At 39.0% G+C, this 19,398-nt stretch overlaps 1 protein-coding gene across 1 annotated transcript; it reads right to left on the bottom strand.

Annotated features, from left to right (window-relative positions):
• Nucleotides 1–586: 586 nt before the first annotated feature.
• Nucleotides 587–17,860, bottom strand: stk33 (serine/threonine kinase 33). The gene is made up of 13 exons (XM_081359588.1): nt 17,758–17,860; nt 7,202–7,318; nt 6,261–6,374; nt 6,045–6,149; nt 5,740–5,878; nt 4,663–4,748; nt 3,795–3,882; nt 3,444–3,519; nt 3,245–3,354; nt 3,083–3,168; nt 2,668–2,925; nt 1,802–1,900; nt 587–1,502 (listed from the first exon to the last, which is right to left on the bottom strand). Exons 2-13 carry the CDS (start codon nt 7,316–7,318, stop codon nt 1,290–1,292), a joined length of 1,491 nt encoding a protein of 496 aa, XP_081215714.1. The 5' UTR covers nt 17,758–17,860; the 3' UTR covers nt 587–1,289.
• Between the last annotated feature and the right edge of the window lie 1,538 nt (nt 17,861–19,398).

Genomic DNA, 19,398 nt, shown 5'->3' with positions numbered 1-19,398 from the left:
CAAGGCCTCATTCTTAACAAGGCCCTTTATTCATAATAAGGCAAGCCTTTCATACCTTTTTGCACCCTGATTAATGCAGTCCATCACATCTTGTTTTACTATAAAAGGACAAATTGAAAACATAACAAATGAGTGCAAAGTAATAATGCATTTAAAAGGGTTATATGAATGGAACCTTCAGTCTTGTCCCTGGAATTCCCATGAACACAAACACACACTCGCACACATCCACATGCAAATAGGAGGATTGTAATACAGTCTGAGTGAGTTCTGCTTGACTATTTTAATATTGCATCTATCTTGGGGATTATTCTCTCTTCGGCAGAGAGACCAGTGCTGGAGTGCTGCAGTACTCACAGTATACCCTGCTGCTCTCAACAAGATTAGAGACCCTGCACTTTGACTCCCAATCCTGCTCTCTTCATGGTGTCTAACCACTTGGCGCCCCACCGCTCACAGTCATAGCACATGGCTATAACATTAAAGTGACTTATTTATTTGTGATGCAAGCGTTCTGCACATCTAATACCGGTAGGAAAAATTCATATTGTGTGCGCAAGTCACTGAAAATTAGGATAAAAATGCAACAATAGTTACTGTTGGATGGTTTCATTTTAATGGATAACAATATACAACAGCTAACTGATGTGATTTGGCAAATGATGACCAGTGTGATCAACACAACTGCGGAGGAAACAGCAGATCTTCGTAAAATGAATCGACAGAAAACCTGAAGTCCATCAGGATAGCTGTTACTATTGTGGCATTTGCTTTAAAAGTGGTGAATACTATGTTCTGCTTGAATATTGCATCAAATTACTCTGTTATTGCCTATTTACCATTGCAAAACACAGAGCGAAAGCTACAGTGCTAAACCCTGTTTTATTCTTCACAGTCCTAAACTTCCTTTATTCTCTATAGATAATTTATTCCCTAATAGCATTTCAATGTGCTTCAAGTCTAGATGACTTATGCACCTTATGTTAGATGCCATGAACAGGCAAATCGATCTCGTGCCATGCAGGGCTCTTGTAGCGATGACTTCATCTGTTCCAGGTCCATAAAAATAAAGCAGCAAAAAAAAACCTAGCAGCTCATCCTCAAGCAAAATATCTAATAACATACATCCTACTAAGGAGATTAAAAACACATTCACATTGGAGGAAGTACAGTTTTACTTTTGATTCATTGTTTTGGCTTAAAGAGTCATTCGTTTATCCAGCGGGCCTACCAAGCCGCAGTGACCCCCAGGAATTCCTCATCTTTGGCACTGGATGAAAACGCGTTGTCTAGCTGCGTTTTTTAGCCCGGAAACCAACAGCTGGATTGGTGGAACGGTGGATAGAAGAGGTGGAGGGACGTGGAGACAAGCTTTCGCGCCTGCTTGAGTTGGATGCTGCAGCTTCTACCAATGATGTTTTGAGACAGGATCCCGAGATGGAGGAGGCCTTGCTGAAGCTTTTTGTGCTTGGCTGAGCAGGGGGTTTGTTACCTGTGTGGGACTGCGGAGATAAGACACTCTCATTCATCTCACAAAAGCGCAACAAACCACACTACTGGACAGTGCTGCATGCTGTCTGACAGCTGCTGGAGAAGGGTTATCTTGGCACCATCTAGTGTCCGTTTAGAGAACAGGCAAATTGTTTTGTTTTTTAAATGCAACCATGGAGGTTAGCCATGAAATAGCCAGGATTTCTGTCACATACCTTTTAAGAGACAAAATATCCCTCTTTGACTAAGCACAAATATTTAGAAAATCAACTGCGAAGCAATTGGAAGCTCAGTGAAGTGAATGACTGACCTGTGCAGTGGATGTATTTGGAGTGTTGCAGGCCTTTGCACCAGACACACTCTTCTTTACACCATTAGAGGATGAGGCTGATAGTTTTTTCTTCAGATGCTATTGGAATGAAATATATAACACATGAAAAACCACTGGACAGAAGAGAGAACTTTAAAGTATTTCAAGCAAGTCGGTCCACATGGCAGCTACATTAGTATTTCTGATCATGCAAGTGCAACTTCTACAGTACTTAAATTGGGATAGACCAAACTCTATGAAACTGTTTGCCAAGTTTGCAATAAAATAACATGTAACCATGAAAAAATGACACCATAAACTTTCTTTAGCTCAAATCTATTCAAGCAATACAGGAAGCTGTGTTCTCTTATGAATATTGTCATAGCTAAAGGCTGTTGTTCTCTGCATTTTACCTCTGCTCTAGCTTCTTTCCTAATCTAGCTTTATAATAAATGTGACATTGCCTACTATGAATATAGTTGACTATGTGATGAATTGCTGTGATGTTGTAAGTTCATTAAGTGGCATCCTTTAACTAGATACTGTATTGTAAACAATAACAGATCATATTCCAAATGGCTGCAGTAAAACAGTATTATTTGCGTCACAGCCTTTACTATTTTTAGAAACTGCATCCCTATGACTGTGATGAGGTATTGAGATTCTTCCAGATTGCTCTTGGAAATTTGTCCTGACCTGTCTTTCATGATTAGGGTACACAAAAAAACAAAGAATTACATTTTATTTTATTTTATTTTATTTTTGAATGCATGAACATGCAGAAATGCTTCACTTTAGAATATGTGTGCACTACCTATAAAGTACAATACCCTGTTTTACAATTAATCTTTACACTGGTTTTTTACCTTCTTGTTTGGGATGGAGGGTTTGCTGCTACTGTTGCTGTCTTTGATGTCGTCAGGATGTGCTGGGGTTACTGAGAGTTCTTCAGAAGTTCTCGGCCCTGACCCTTTGTCCTCAGAAGAAGTGAGAGAGAAGTTGTCCAGTGCCTCATTTATTGCCACACTCTCTTCGTCCACTGGAGCATTCTGTAACTTACGCATCATCTCCTGACGCATCATCACTAAGACGTTTGTCTGTGTAACCGTGGTTGAGGTGTCCCCCTTTGAATACAGATTTTCTTTCTTTCAGGTCTTTCTTTCTGACAGGTTCCACATTTAGTCATCCATCAAATTGAAGAGTGCTAATTAGCTGACTTCTGAATCTATAATATGCATGACCTCATTTGAACAGGAGAAAAGAGTAATTGAGTTCTCTTACCGAAATCCAAGGGTTATCTAGCAGCTCATTGGCTGTGATGCGGTGAGCTGGGTCAACTTTCAACAAACACCGTATTACATTTTTGGCTGTAAGATAGAATATAAAATAGTTACGACAATGGCTGAACTGCAATCATAATGGTACGGCAGAGACGGTTCTAACCGGCATCACTAATGGTGTTCCACACAGGGCCAGAAAAAGTGAGCTCTTTCATAATCATCTCAGAAAGTCTTTCCTTAGGGCTGTATATGAATGGAGGCTCTCCACACAACCTGAAAACAAAGTGCAAGTCAGATCGTCTGATTGCATGTGAGTCTGTGTGTGTGCAAGTGAAGGAAAACATCAGAGGAGATCTTCTTACAGCATGTACATGATGACGCCGATGCTCCACAAGTCACACTGTTGGCTGTATTGGTGACCATTAACCACCTCAGGCGCTGAAAGGGCAAGTCAGTGTGTCAATAATGAAAGATGTTTGAGGCCGGATTAATGTGTGATATCGGATGCGTCTACTCCTTCTCGAATGTTATCAGCTTCACATCACTTAAATTAGGTCATCTTCTCTTTACTGCTCATTTTAATCAGCCCTTCATTCAATTTATTAATCCCCCCACCCCAACCCCCATAGTAATTTAGCAAATCACAGGTTAAAGCCTGATTCCTCATCATTAAAAATATAATGTGAATGTATGCATTTGAGTGTGTGAATTACCCATGTACATAGGTGTCCCACAAGTGGCCTCTAGCATGTTTTCACTGCCCACACCGCCCGTCTTCACAGAAAGACCAAAATCTGTGACCTGAGACCAGAGAATACAAGACTGTATGTTACTCACAATCTTAGCCATCAAAAATGAAACATTATTTAACATAAGCACGAACACACTCAAACGTTTCTTTCTTTCCTTGATACCTTTCATCACTAGATTCTGATCTAGTGGAATAGTGAAAGTAATGAACTGCAGACATGCTGCAATTGATCCCCGTATCTCACTCGCATTCACTTCTAGATCTCAATTAAAATATTTACGGCCCAAATGGACTTCCATAGAGCAGCCAGTACACACACTCACACAGACTATGAGCACCTGAGCCATATGAATAATATATATGAGGAGTGTATATCGTTTCATTGGTGCGTCAGGGGCGGGCAGGATTAATATCCAGGAGAGATGACCACCTTCTGCCAGATAAAAGCTTTTAATACAGTGCCAGGACAGCGCTGTCTTTAGGCCCCTGTTCTACTCTGATTTATAACACAGCGCTGCCCTGATTCAACCCTCCGCTCCAGGTAGCGGCTTCAGTCGGCTCCCATCAACGCTCTATTCTGCTCCACGCTGTGCCCTGGCTGGCAATTTGTCTCAGAAAAGCCACTTGTGATTCATTTTCTTTGAGAATGTGATGTGAAAGGAGTTAGGCAGGAGGTCTGGTGTAATGAGACAGTATTTAAAAAGCAGTTAAAAGGTTTGGGCAAGGAGGACGGTGGGAGAACTAAACAACAGACGAGAATGTCCAGAGGTCCCGCCGTGTTTGAATGTCATACCACATACCTGCACAGAAGTTTTTACCATCTCTCTCACCTTGATATTGACCATATCGTTATCGTTGCCTTGGTGACAACTCTTCACAAGAATGTTTTCCAGTTTGAGGTCACGATGAACAATGTCTGACAGAGAGAAAGAGGAAACAGAGCAAGGGAGAAATGGGTTTGTATTATTCATAAAGATGAGAGTGTGGCAAAAATGCAACACCCTGGAATAGTAACAGTTTTAAAAATGCTTTAATGACCAATTCAAATGAAATGTTTTGCACCATTCCCATTTAAATTGCAATTCATTCTGTCACACAATGTAGTTCTCATGTGAACCCAGCATACAGGGCCCACCTCTTCTTCCCACTTTCATCTGCATCATGATTCTTCATTACTGCTTCACACGTTAACTGTACATACTTCAATAGAAATGTGAAAATAATCAAATTATAATCAGCATGTGAGGCTAATATACTGCAATCTCATAAAACACTCCAGTCCTATATACACATTGCAAGTGGCATCATTAGCTCCTCTAGACGTGAGACACACCAGCACTCGGGGACTGTTGAAAAACACACCTATTAATCAGTATTCCTCCCCTGCTCGTTGTTAATGACTCATTAGCCCCATGTAATGGTGTCTCATTGCCAAGCAACGTCCTAAATTACCTCTAACTGCAGATTTCACAAGAAGGAGAGAGAAAGAGAAAAAAACACCAAGCATCTTCTAATAAACCCCTCAGACTCAATTAAAATGGGCTGATATTTTGTCTGACAGTTGTTCATTATCTCATTATTAAAACAAGCCTGATTCTCCGTAATGACAGAGGAACTTAATGTGGATGCAATCTTCAGAGTGATTATCGAATATGGGGGAACAAAGGAATCCAGGCCGTTGCATATGACTTAACACAGATGTGAGCGATTTTTCAAACGTTAGGATTTTCATTTTCTTTAAACGCATTTCTTTAAAGGTAATGCCACTGAAATAAATAAATATAATTTTAATGATATATTTCCAGGGTAAGGAAGCATCAATACATTTTATAATTTCCTTAGAAAACTCATGAGAAGTATCTGCTGACGAATGTCAGGAGGAATGTGCTGGGTTTTCTGAGTGTCACCTTTTTTGTGCAGATATACAATAGCTTCAAGCAAGCTTTTGATGATGTGTCTGGTCTCCTCCTCAGTGAAGTGCTTTTTTTTCTGCAGGAAATCCTTTAGATCGCCTCCTTCACAAAGTTCAGTCACAAGGTACATCCTCTGAAGAACAGCACACAAACATACATATGTACATTTCTGACTAGAAAGTGTTGTCGAAAACAATCCAGTTGCTTACACAGTAGTATGATGTGGTTCACAACAGCATAGCTGAGCGAAACTTTAAAGGAAAGAGAACAAAATAGATGTTTCATGTTTTCGCTCTTACATTTAGTGTCTCAAAGACTTCCTCCAGATGTATAATATGTTCATGTTTCACTTGTTTCATGATGCTGACTTCTCTTTCCAGATGTTTCACACCAGAAGTGCCTGCCTGCATGGATAAAAAGCATTTGTGACACTTAACCCATCCTTGACAACCATGTAAGCAGCTCTCCATCCATTACCTCTGTCAACAGGTGAAACATAATGACCAAGCACTTACCTTCTCTTTGTTCACCCTCTTAATTGCCCACTTCCTCTGTGTCTCAATGTGAGTGGCTTCGCAAACAACGCCAAAGTTGCCTTGACCTAATTTCCTCCCAAAGGAATAGATTTTCTAGGCATCCAAATAAAGAGGGCTACATTAGGTGAAGTATTACATTCACACTCCTTCTCCTATAGTGACGGTAAACAATGCTCCAGCTCTGACTAATGGGGACAGAATGAGGGTTGGTTTGTTTTTCAGCTTCTCTATACTCCATTAAGTTGAGACCTGAATCCTTAAAGTGGAACTTAATTTTCAAGTTTGCCAGTCTCTGGAGTTTGGGAGAATATAGTATTTCTAATCAAGTTACAAATGATTAAGTTGCTGCCGCAGTTCATTCAATCTCAGGTCTAATTAACTTGATCATTATCTCTGCGCATGCAAGGCTGAGCACTGCCTGCTGCGGATTTGGCAAAGACAGCAGTCGGAAACCTCCTGAGAGGGCGAGGGCAATCAACAGCATAAAGAGGTGTAATTTCCCTCCAGGCCTGATGAGGGCGCTACCAGATTGGAGGGAGATCACACCATGGCGAGCAAGGCCATGGCTCAGTCTGGTGTGAGACAGAAGTGGCCTTTTTCCACTGATATAAAGTCACAGACTTCTGATGGCTGAAAAACAGACTTAAGCACAGCAAGAACAAAAATTTGTTTGGGATTGTGTGAAATAATCATGCACTGCATCTAGATCACGTGTGTCAAACTCCGTTCCTGGAGGGCCACTGTCTTGCAGAGTGTAGCTCCAACCAGCTCCAAAACACCTGCCTGGAAGTTTCTAGTCATACTGAAGACCTTGATTAGTTGGTTCAGGTGTGTTTAATTGGGGTGCGAGCTATAAGGACAGTGAGTCCCCCCCAGGAGCTGAGTTTAACACCCCCGATCTAGATCAAAAAGGGCTCTACCTGTATGCTGGATTCATCCTCAATGCGAGTGTGGGGCACCTCCTTCTCTGCACTGTTTGCACGAGCCCACTGAGAAGCCATTTTCTTTTCAGCTCCAGACACATTTATATGTGTCATCTAAAAGATGAATCAATTTTTTATAATTTGCATATATAGAGCAACAACATAATCACAAACGTGGAAACTCCCACAAAAAGAGATCACAGAATTAGAGACACTAGGGCAGGGGTCGGCAAGTAACTTTGGCCGCGGGCCAATATTTTTTTTAGCCAGTAGATGGCGGGCCAGCTACACAGAGTAGGCCTATGGATACAAATTAAATACTCTTATATAGGCCTATAATCGCGGAATATGATGGGTCCATCACCGTCCGTGGATCATTCGTTCAATCGTTTTTTCAAATTAAAACCAAAAATAAAAAGATGAAAAACGACTTGTTTTTCCATTATTTATTTCCTGAACTAAAATGAAAAAACGAATAACAATGGGTTTTCTGATTTTCTGATTGTGCTCAGATCAAAAATAGAAAAAATTAATTACTGGATTAGACAAATTTTAATTTTGATTTTTAATTTTTAATTTAACACCTTAGGCATATATCAAGGAAATCATTTTAAACAGATCAAGTACTATTGTGGTAACAGATTACAGCCATTTTAATAAAGGTGTGAATAGCTATCATACCTCATTCGCTTACAGTCCGACTTTTGAACTTTATTATTCCTTTTTTATTTTTATTATTTATTCGGGACACACACATACACACCTAAGGTTTAAGGAGGTCTGCGCGAACTGTTTTTTTTCCGTCCCGCTCCCACAAGGTTCTATTCAGCAACCGCTTAAAATACACTCGGTGTTCACCCGCTTTATTTCCCGACCTGACGGGTCCACAAAATTTAGATCTCGTTTCCATAATCTCACATTCAAATGTCTCTAACGGAAAGAATGAGATTAAGTAGCCTATAATAAATGCTATACAAAAATTGTGTTCGTGTCAATATAAATATTAGGCTATTGTAACATTGTACTGTCAGCAGAGAAAAAAAATGCCACAGAAAAAAATTATGAAATATAAATAGCCTAACATAAATTAAATAGGACAAAGCCTATAACTCAAATTTCTAAGCAACATAAACGAAAATCATATTGCCCTACTGACAAATGAAGTAGGCTAGGCTATTTTTTGCCGAACTATTTCAAACATCCTTGCAAAAAAAGAATGCTGTTGACTGACAATGGTTTCAGTACCAAACAGCTCCTCAGAGCTAGGTGTACAGGTGGTCAGAATTAAGTGCGGATACGCTGTCAAAAGATGTCGGGAGTGGGCTATTGTCAGTCAGACCGCCCGCTCCGTCCAAAGTAGCCTACATCAGAGTTCTGACCGCTACCGTCTTTTGATGCGCGAATGGACACAAAGTGGTCAGACTCAAGCGTATAACTAGACGCGGCAGGCGCGAATTTGACGCGCTATTCGCATCCGGTGTGAACGCACACTTATACTTTAAAATGTAATCCCGCGCCGCATGATTCCACCTATGGGTGTTTCACACAGTATGGCTACGCGACTACGGCTTTTCTCAAGTATGGAAGAGTTTTGTGCAGCATTTAGAACTTCCAAAATAATCCGGCGGGCCAGAAAATAATGCTGGCGGGCCACCAGTTGTCGTTCCCTGCACTAGGGTCTCATTCACTTACCATGCATGCACCCATATTTGTGAATATTTTCACGCAGGAATCATGATTAATCAATGAATTTATTCTAAATGTACACTAGAAAAAAAAACGAAACCATACAAAAATCACTACACGTGTCCTTAGAAACATGGAATGTGTCAAGCCTGTCTGTGTGTAGAAAATGTCTGTACAGTAGAGCTTGTACTAAAAGCCCTTAGCCTATTGGAGACAACTGTGTATTATGCTAATTAAGGCAAGAGCTTCCTCAAGTAGAATAGTCCAGATCCATCAACATTAGAATTAGAACGGGTTATTTATGCGTGTGCACACCTGAGAAACTTTTCTGTGCATGTATGTACTTGTATGTAATTATTAGTGACAAGTTCAAAAGCTTGTATGTTAAACAATGAATTATAAAGTTATCTCTTTAAATATTCATTCAGAAGTAATTGTCTGTCATCACAAACAGTACATGCCATCCAGAGTTTCAACGTCTCAACTGTAACCCCTTATTAGCTAGACTTCACCTGTCGCTCTCCAATTCACTTGTCATTTTAAAAGAAAGTGTCTAAAGTCTCCACACTAACATTAAGCACAATTTACTCAGCTTAAAAATGTTCTCCAGAGCCAAATTAAATGTAAAGCAATTATGGTGTGATGAGTGGGAGCGGCGAAGTGGATCCGCCACACAGACAAGAGATTAAATATTAATGAGGAAACAGTGTCTTTAACCTCTCCTCTCTCAGCGGCATTATCAAGACCCGCTGACAGGTTCTCTCATAACAGCACTGTCTCTCCTATTACTGACCATCTATCTGCTAAACAAAATGGTTGTGACACATTCTGGACACTCCTATCAGCTCAATTAGAGTTGTGTGATAAGAGTACTAAAGGTCAAAGTATAGCATGAGGTTCCCGCTGAACAGGCCTGGGAAATGAGGAAAAACGATCCGGACATAGAGACATCTCAGAAGCTGTCACTTTTCTGCGAATACAAGAGGATGTGTAAAAGACTTGTTTCTGAGGTGGACGGCAAAATATTGCTGAACCTGTGCTTTGTTAGTAGAGAGGAATTGTGAACCCCTCTTCAAAAAAGCTCTTAAACTTCAAAAACTGAGTGGCATTGATGAAAAGGTGCATCAGAATTTCACTCGGGTAAAACAACAGCATGGCTAACAGTAAGCCAAAGCCAAAATTGAGCCATAAATGACATAAAAGCCCAATTTCAAAAGCGCTAAGATCAGAGGGCTGAACAGTATATTGAAAGCACTCTCTTTATACTTAGCGCTGAATATTGATTAACATTACAGTTTTTCTAGTCTGTCGAAACGGATTTGTCTTATTGAGGTTTGAGGTCTTGCTGAGAACAAATTAGAATAAATTTAACACTCCTTCTGCAATTTAAGATTTTTTTTATAGGAATTTTCCTTGTATCTGATAACATCAGCAACATACACACCGTTTCAGACTCAGAGTACATGCATTTCTCACCAGGCCAGTTTTCTCATCTTTAAGCTAGGCTTACAGAATTCTGTTTTTGCAGCTACAGAAGCAAAACATCTACACAAACACAAGTTTTCAATGAGCACAAAACGAAAAACACATATACCCAAGCAAACAAAAATAGGCAAGAGGGTAATAAGCCTCACAGATTCAGAGTCATTCTAAGAGAGCCATATTTTTGATGCCTCACAAAATATAGGCCTACATCAGCTAAGAACCATTCCACAGACCTCCCAGATTTCTGGAAGCACTCAAAGGAAAGTAATTATGGCAGATAGAATGTCCACAATTGATCCTCTTGAATTTTTCGTTTCTTGGCCATAACAGTAAAAACCCCATTAGGCCCTCGTGCTTGTTTACTGATTGTTTATGGACTCAAATGTGCATTGTTTCTCTTGACTATGGAAGGTGCTGTCTCTGGCTTGAGCCCAAATTAAATGTGACGCTAGTATGATGTCTGAACACACAAAGATAATACAGGGCCTGGATAGAGTTCTCTCCTACTCTTTTCTCTCTGCCACATACGGTAGAATTTTCTTCCTACTTCCTTCCCCTCATGCTGTCTCTCTCTCCTCTTCTTACCTCTAATATCTGAATTCTTTCTGATTTTTTTATTTTTTATTGATGCTATGCTGTACATTTTAAACTATGTGGAAAAAAATGAATGTTTGAGTGTAAATTAATGATTTCTGTAGTTCTATTACAAAAGACTAACAGGGCAAATAGTGAACACAAGAAAAAAAAATATTACCAATTAAAGTAATATTCCCAGGAGTATGTGTTTTGTTTGAAACATTTAGAATTTTTTTAATAAACAAAAGAAGATGAAACACCTTAAATATTTCTTAATAAATTGCCATGAATACTTGACCAAGAAGATTATTTGCAGAGGCCAAGCATTTGTAGTATGCTATTAAAGCATTTATGAAATATTATTGATATATTTAAGATATGCTAAAAAGATGCCATAGTTTCAATCGCAATTGTGTTATTTGAAGGTCATTGACTGTTGGTTTACAATTCATCTGAGATACACAAAGCAAACTGAAATCAAATATTGCATGATGCTGTGGTCTCCTGATCTAGGCTACTCTTACTAAAGATTTTACTCTTCTTATCTGCAGCTTATTTATTCATTGACAGGTGCCTTTGATGAAAAATGATAAACGTCTTAATGAAGCTTGGAATTACATTACCAAGTGATGTAGTGCCTTGCTTGTCTAGACTGATAACACTATTGGAGTCATTTAACCTCATAATCATAATTTACCTGAGTGCTTCACCTCACCATGCTACATGATGTTTTCTTGTTTAACATGAAGTGTAGGTTTGTAATGGACTGCCAATTGATATAGTCCAACCACTCACAACAAAAGTAATTATATTTAGTTGTTGAGCTCGCGATTTGAATGATGTGATGAGGTTACATGTTAAAAGACTGTGTGGTACAAATAATGGCAAGAACGCATGTATTTCTATTTAGTTGTCTCTGTGAAATGAATGCAAATACATAGCATACAGTACTACCAGTGTAATGTGATTAACAAACAAATGATTCTTATGAGCCGGGTCTTTTAAAGAATCATTCAGAGAGACTCTCACAAGTTACCAGTGTGAATCATTCTGATGAATCATTTACATAATGAACTGACTGAATCCATCAGATCCATTACTGAATCAATATCTGACTCACTTACTGAACATCAAGTTATTGTTACTTTCATTTATTTCATCATTAAATAAAATAACATATTATGGTTTTAACAATTATGAAACTTACTGACAATTTACTTACAATATCCTTACTGACTATTAACCTTTTTTGAAAGATAAACATTTTTGCAATAAATTATGTTTTAATAAATAAATAAAAACATGATAAAGCAGGATCCATGAGGGAAAAGTCCCCTGATTCCCATTATCACTATGGCAAACATACAGTCAACATACACACAAGTGATTCTCTCAGGATAAAACTCTTGGATATGTGTAAATCTATCAGGGCACTGGACTTTTAACAGGCAGAACCCAGGTGGTCAAGATGGGAAACATAACCTCATCCATAAAAATAATTAAGATCAGCACTCCACAGGGCTTTTGCCTCAATCCTAATTATACTCGTTATTCAACCATTCACTGCTTCTCTACGCTTCGAGCAGCAGCATCAAATTTCCTGACAACAACACCATTTTTGGGTTAATCGGTGATAATGACGAGTATATACAGGGACCCACTGCAGGAGAGGATTGCATTATAACAACAGTCTAGCTTTGAATTCCAATGAAACAAAAGTGAACTTGAGAAAAAAAGGACAACGCACAGCCCAATCTGCATTAATGACTCACCTGTTGCAATCATTAACAATTCTTCAACCTGCAAATATCTGAGGAGCTCAGCTAGACACCAACATTCCACATTAGAAATTGCTCATCAATCAATGCCTTTGTTGCAGTGCTTAAGGAAGTAAGCAAGCACACCCCTGTGAGCTTTTACCATGACATTCAATGGTTAGCATGCATAACTGCCTTGTATGCAAAAACAATTGTTTAGGTTCAACCTCAGGTTGGTCACAAAGGGACTCTTCACATATCGCTTATAACATGCGGGAAAGCAATATGCACCAACCATCTTCCCAAATTTGTAATGAGGCACACTTATAAACTAGCTGTTGTCCACAAAAGAGAAGCTTTAATGGTTCCCGTCGATTTACGGCAAAATAAAAGCTAAATGGTTAGACATTTTCTTAAGACATTAAGACATTTTATAAGAATAGAATTTTACAATTGTATTGTACGAATATTTTTCTTAAAATACAGAATTTCGTATTTTAAAGTGAAATATTACTTGTGATTACTCATAATAGTAATATTTCTTAGTCTGCATAATGTTTATACTAATAATAATAACATTAACAATAATTATTATTATTTTATAGTCACATTGATATATAATATAATCACAACTTTTTGTGATTATATATCATAAAAAAAATAATGTGGAGCTTTTTTTATATTGCATTTTAAATTCATCACAAAACATGATTTTTTCACAAATCGTGCAGCCCTAATCATAGCTGATAACATGGTTCAAAGAGCTGTTTACAGATGACACTCCCGTTGTTTAGCTGATGACTGAAGGGAGCTGGGATGACGATGTCTGAATTAGGGGCTACAAGCATATACTGTATGTGGATACTAGGGGTGGAGCCGAACCCGAATACGGTATTCGGAAAGGCACAAATAGTGTGTTTTTTACGAATACTTATTTCGAACAAATACTTTAAAAATATTTGTATTCGGGAACAAGAAAAACTTTATATCAAAAAGCTGCGTTTCCTCATGAGACATGGCGACCGGCGGTGCTGCTGATGTGGTGGCTGTAAATCCACTTGTTCATAAGAAAGGAGGAAAGAGCCACATATGGAAATATTTCGTTCACATAGCGCGTTTTTTGCGCGTGCAGATTTCAAATGTAGGCGCGCGGCAAGCGAGCAGAGCGCTCGTTTTTCCCATGGTTTTTCCAGGCGCCTATGTTCACGGTTGCATAGCAACGACAGACGCCACGAGAGAACAACACTTGTGGAAAGGAGAAAGTGGTGCGAACTGCGCTCTCCGTGATGACGAGGAAGTATCAGCAAAGAATTAATTGATTTCTAGCCCTTGCATTAGCTTTAGATATATTTATGGAGATGAGAAATTAAATAAAAATATCAGTCCGTCTGAAAAGCAGTTCTAGGCTTATTCTTGGCTGGATAACTCTTAGCAGGTTTAAAAAGCCCTTTTAAAATTAAATATGAATGCAGTTTTTAAAAAAATATTTTACATATTGCATATCTATAATTATTATAATAGATATAATTAAAGAATACTTACACTATAACGTAAATTAGAAGTGTAACGCAAAAAAACTGGATTTTTACACCTATTTTGAATTTTACTCGAATACAAATACAAATACAAATACAAATACAGATACAACTACCAGCTGCTTTGCACACCCCTAGTGGATACTGTAACTGCCAACCTGCCAACAAGTTGTCACGTTTCTGTTTGTATTTAGACTTCCTCTATGTTCATTGTGTTCAGTTTCTAGCCACTCCTCCTTTATTAGTTCATCCCAAGCCTGTTTGTTACTATGGTTTCTGTCATTGAGTTAATTTGTCCCAGCTGTGTCTCGTTTCCCTCATCTGCTCTGTGTATTTAATCCCTGTGTTTTGTCCTGTTCAGGGTCTGATGTTGTTAATGTTAAGATGGTTGTGCTTTCCTGGTTCTTAGTCTCCTGAGAGTTTAAGTTTAAGTTTAAGTTTAAGTTTAAGTAAGTCTGCTGAACAGAAATCCTGTTTCCTCGTTGCTGCAACCAGAAACCTAACAGAACGACAGACCGCAAGTGAATATGGATCTAGCAGCAGCCTTCATTGATCTCCACCACCAATGTCTACCTCTTGGGGATTACTCTGCCAGATTCTGTGAGTTGGTGGAATTTTCAAATCTGGATGATACCAGCCTCAAGCCCATGTATGGGTTGGAACACAGGGTGACCTATTATTGGACCTTCCAGAAATGGGTAACTACTCGTGGAGAGAATAAGTTCGCCAATGTATAGTTTCAATCCAAGTTCCTGCTTCAACCCATGAGCCCTCAACCATCATGGCCGCCGACATTCCAGGGCTTCATCCTGAGATGGCTGCCATTCCAGAGTCTCGTCCCGTCGGAGCCGCCACGCCCGAGCCAGTGACTTCAGCCAAGAGGGCTGCCGCCACGCACGAATGTACCTGTCCACGGATGCTGTCTCCGAGACGCTCCGCCCCAAACGACTGGTTCCGTCCTGGTCCCCCAAACGACCGGTTCCACCCTGGACTCCTAAACCAGTGATGCCCTGGACTCCTAAACCAGCGACGCCCTGGTGGCCCCCTGAACTACCAAGACCTCCCTTGCTCCCTGTATCACCTGCCTGTATCCTGTCCTGCCTATGCCTTTCCTAGTTAGCCTCCAGGGTGCCCACCCTCCCACCCATCTTGAATGTTTGACACAAGGACGTGCCTTCCGGGAGGTGGAGGTAAAAACTATTTTTTTTTTATGTTTAAACTAAGCATTGTTTGCCTATAAACTAACAGGAATCAGTTTCATTGTTTCAGTTTCCTCACCAGACAGGTGCCAGAGTATAATATGTAGATTGCTGGTGCCAAGGCACAGTAAGTACAGTGTCTGCCTCAGACAGAAAATCCTTCTTGATCTTACTATCAATATGTGACCGTGCACAGTCAGGAGAAACCTCATTCTTACAGGCCAAGTGTCATTGCCTACTGGGGAGGAAAATCAGTGAGAGCCTCAGCAACTAAAACCACCTGAGAAAGACTGTCTCCTCTTACAGAGCAGACTCAAGCAGTGCCTACCACTGGGCACTCAAGTTACGCCTGGCACCGTCAAACCAACATCAGCCAGAGAAGCACATAAGCAGAGAGACTTGAGGGAAATGCTTTATGCATTGTGAGACTTCAGTGTAAAACCAGAAGTGCTCAGTTTGAAATAGGCTACTGTTTAATCTTCAGTACTTTACAATTGCAATATTCTATAGCCTATGTATTTTTATTACATAAGGGGCAGAGCAGTAAGAGGAAAAATACATCAAAGTAAAGGCCCCGATATACTTTCTTCGAAATAGAAGAACGAAATGATGTGATGTCATTTCGAATAAAATCAAGCCGAAACAAAGTTCGTTTTGGGAGTCTGAAACAACTTGACACAGCAAACACCCTTCGTTCTACCATTGGTTTGTGGTGATTAAGTAATGGGTACGTGTGCAAGGAGGCTCTGCCTTTTTCACGTGAAAATCTTTTCTAGTTCAACTTCATGCAATTTGGCCTGTTCAGTTGGTCTAAGTCAGACGTCTGTGAGTGAAAACATGAACACCCTGGAGAGCTGCTTTATAGTAGAAAATTAAGTTGTACTTCTGATGAAACGAGACACTCACACTGTTTTTCATGTTTATTGCGGTAAGGCTGTTGTGTTTTAAGCTACTATAATAAACGTGATGTGACTTTACTGGAGTGCCGTAGAGCTCATGCAAACATTAACATTGCTTTGATAAGATGCTTTCCTTAAGCTTTATTAAAATGCTTGATGTTTTCTCAATTTTGTTTATTTTAATATTGAGAGAGAAAAGCATCCAGCACGTATTTACATATTCATCTAAACGCTGCTCTCAGCAGTGTGGGCAGCGTCAGATGTTTGATAACAGTAACTCACGTATTTCGAACTTTGTTTTATCCCAAAACCAAGAACGAAAAAGAACTTTGCCGTGAGTAGCCTATATCGGGGCCTTAACCCTAGAAATATGATTGACCAGTTCTGAAATATTGTGGTTTTGTCCAAAACCAAAGGAAGCTACCTTGCTTCTCAGCCATTAACACAGTAGCCTATTTTGTGTATGTGCTTGAAAGGAAATTTGTTACATCTTGGTATACAGGATGTGATGCAAACAATGGATTCAGCGTGCCTTATGCCTTCCTACCTCCATATAGCCGTTCTGCTTTCAGCCCCAGCCATTAACCTACATGTCATAACAATATTTTTATATTTTCCACAAAAAAACTATTCTTTTTGTCTCAAGAATTTTACCATATGTCTCATAGAATGATAAAATTATACTACACTGCATGTTGGTTTATAACCCACTCCGAAACAGACTTGTTATAGCACAAAGCTTATTTTGAAGGCCAAAACGAGACCTGGCACAACCAAGGCAACCAATATTCAGTAGCTTAAAGCCAATAATTATTTAAATCTCGTGCAAGTAGCAATTAACTCCCTGTGACCTGTTCCAGCTAAATATAATTATCTGGCATAGAACCTGCATAATAATAGATGTTTTATTGTTCCCTTGTTTCAAAACACCAACTATGCGTGGCTATTGAGTGGTTATAGGTGACTATATCCTGAGCATTCGAAAATCAGGTTCTTCAGTTTATAAATACAACTGCTTAGTTCTCTTTGTGTCTTTTTATCAGAACAAAATAATTCCTTATTTTTGTTTTAATGGGATCTTCTTTTTTCTCAACTGCAATGGACGGTTGTTAGCCAAGCAAAATTCAAAAGTTGTTTTAGTCGTATTGAGGTGCAAAATAGGATTAATATATAAGGCTTTTAACATCATGGTTCTACTTGCATTACGACTACAGGTACATCTTCATTGTATTTTCTGCGAGAACTGGTCGAGTTAGAGTTATTTAAGAGCACATTAGTGAGATGAATATTACACTGTCTGCTGCTCCGGACCACGTTGCCATAGCAACATAGAGCGCTTGGCCAGCTCGCGCTTCCTCTTTCAATGAAAGTTTACGAGACATTAATACAAAACGCTTTTTGTAAATACACACTTACCTTTCAAATAGATTGTTGTGTTTGCGATGGCCTTTTCATTTGTTATGCCTCTTGCAGGTCATCGAAAACCTTGATGCAAGAGAATTTAACACTTGCGGTTGTCAAAACTTTCCTCCCTCGAGAGGGAGGGAGAACTACGGTGTGGTGCGAGGGACATCACGAGAACGAGACACCTGCACACTGCAGTTCCTGTATGTAAAGAAGAACCAATTCAAAAACTGAAAACATGAACCCTAAGTAGGTTACTATTGTCAGTCACGAGTCACGACCCAGGTTGATTCTATCTCTTCACCAGTAGCTAATGGTGCACAATATATGGTATGATACTTTGATTTTATATCGGCCGAGCCCCTGCCCAAAATTAATCAAAAGTGCCCTTCTCAAACAAATATCAATGATAATATTGTGGCAAATAAAACAAAATGCATTTGATTAGAATTAACATGACAATGTGTACAAAACTAAAGTAGCCTAGCTAAATTCATGTTTATTTTTACGTATCCGTCAGTCTGAGGTGTCGTTGCTATAACGCGTTGCTATGGGTTGCGTCACTTGTGTCAAGTTGCGTGTGTCTTGCTTATTTTTTTACAGTCTTGACTGACGGGGTCAGAGTCTCCGTTTTCGAGGGTCTAAAACTCCGGAGTAGTGTGTGGACAGCAGGCAAAAGTTATGCGTTTTAAAATTAAAATGCTCTAGTGTAAACGTAGGTATCCCACACAATCTGATCGGGAACCGATGCTCTCAAACCAAATATGGTTCGACGGCAGGAAAAAAATAAACCAAACTTTTTTTTTTCTCAATAAAAAAGGTTATGTGTCGATTCAATTAGAAATCCACATATCACATATTTTTTAAATCTTACATAATTCAATGAATTTTGTTTGTCATGTCACCGACCAATCGTCATCTGGCACAACAAGTTCAAATTTCATTGGACAGTGAAGTGGAGCGGTAATTTTCCGGTTATTAATAAATAAATCGTTTGAAAATGTCATGGACAGACAAATTTACATTTATGTAGTGATCTGAATCTGCGTCGTTGAACTGATGGATGTTAACTGACGACAAAGCACTGCACAAAACCAGCACCAAAAGTAGCATTAATGGTAAGTATAGTATTCAAGTCACTTGTATTTACTCTATAATATTGATACACCGTTTACCATTTGATGAAACTATCATAGTTTGTTAAATGAAGCCCAGAGGCCTACAGGCCTATTATTGGTGTAGGCTGACAACAACACGCGAAATGGTGACTTTATTATTTTAACATTTTTGATAATTTTGCAGCAATAGTATAATAGTACAGTTCTACTGGTAAAAAATGTGCACACACATTACAGGTTTTTTTTTTTTTTTTTTTTTTTTTTTTTTTTTTTTTTAAGAAGTCCCTTATGCGCACCAAGCCTGCATTTATTTGGTCAAAAATACAGAAAACAATTATTACAATTAAAAATAATGTTTTTTTATTTTAATATATTTTTCATATAATTTATTTCTGTGATGCAAAGCATATATATATATATATAGAGAGAGAGAGAGAGCTTTTTTTTCTCTCTCTCTCTCTCTCTCTCTCTCTCTCTCTCTCATATATATAGGCCTATGACCATTTTTTACATTTGAGCCCCTGCCCCCGAGGAA

This window comes from Scardinius erythrophthalmus (genome assembly GCF_964197995.2).
Source record: "Scardinius erythrophthalmus genome assembly, chromosome: 2".
NCBI classification, from domain to species: Eukaryota; Metazoa; Chordata; class Actinopteri; order Cypriniformes; family Leuciscidae; genus Scardinius; species Scardinius erythrophthalmus.
The sequence above is the reverse complement of the archived record's forward strand: the minus strand, read 5'-3'. Positions and strand labels throughout refer to the sequence as shown.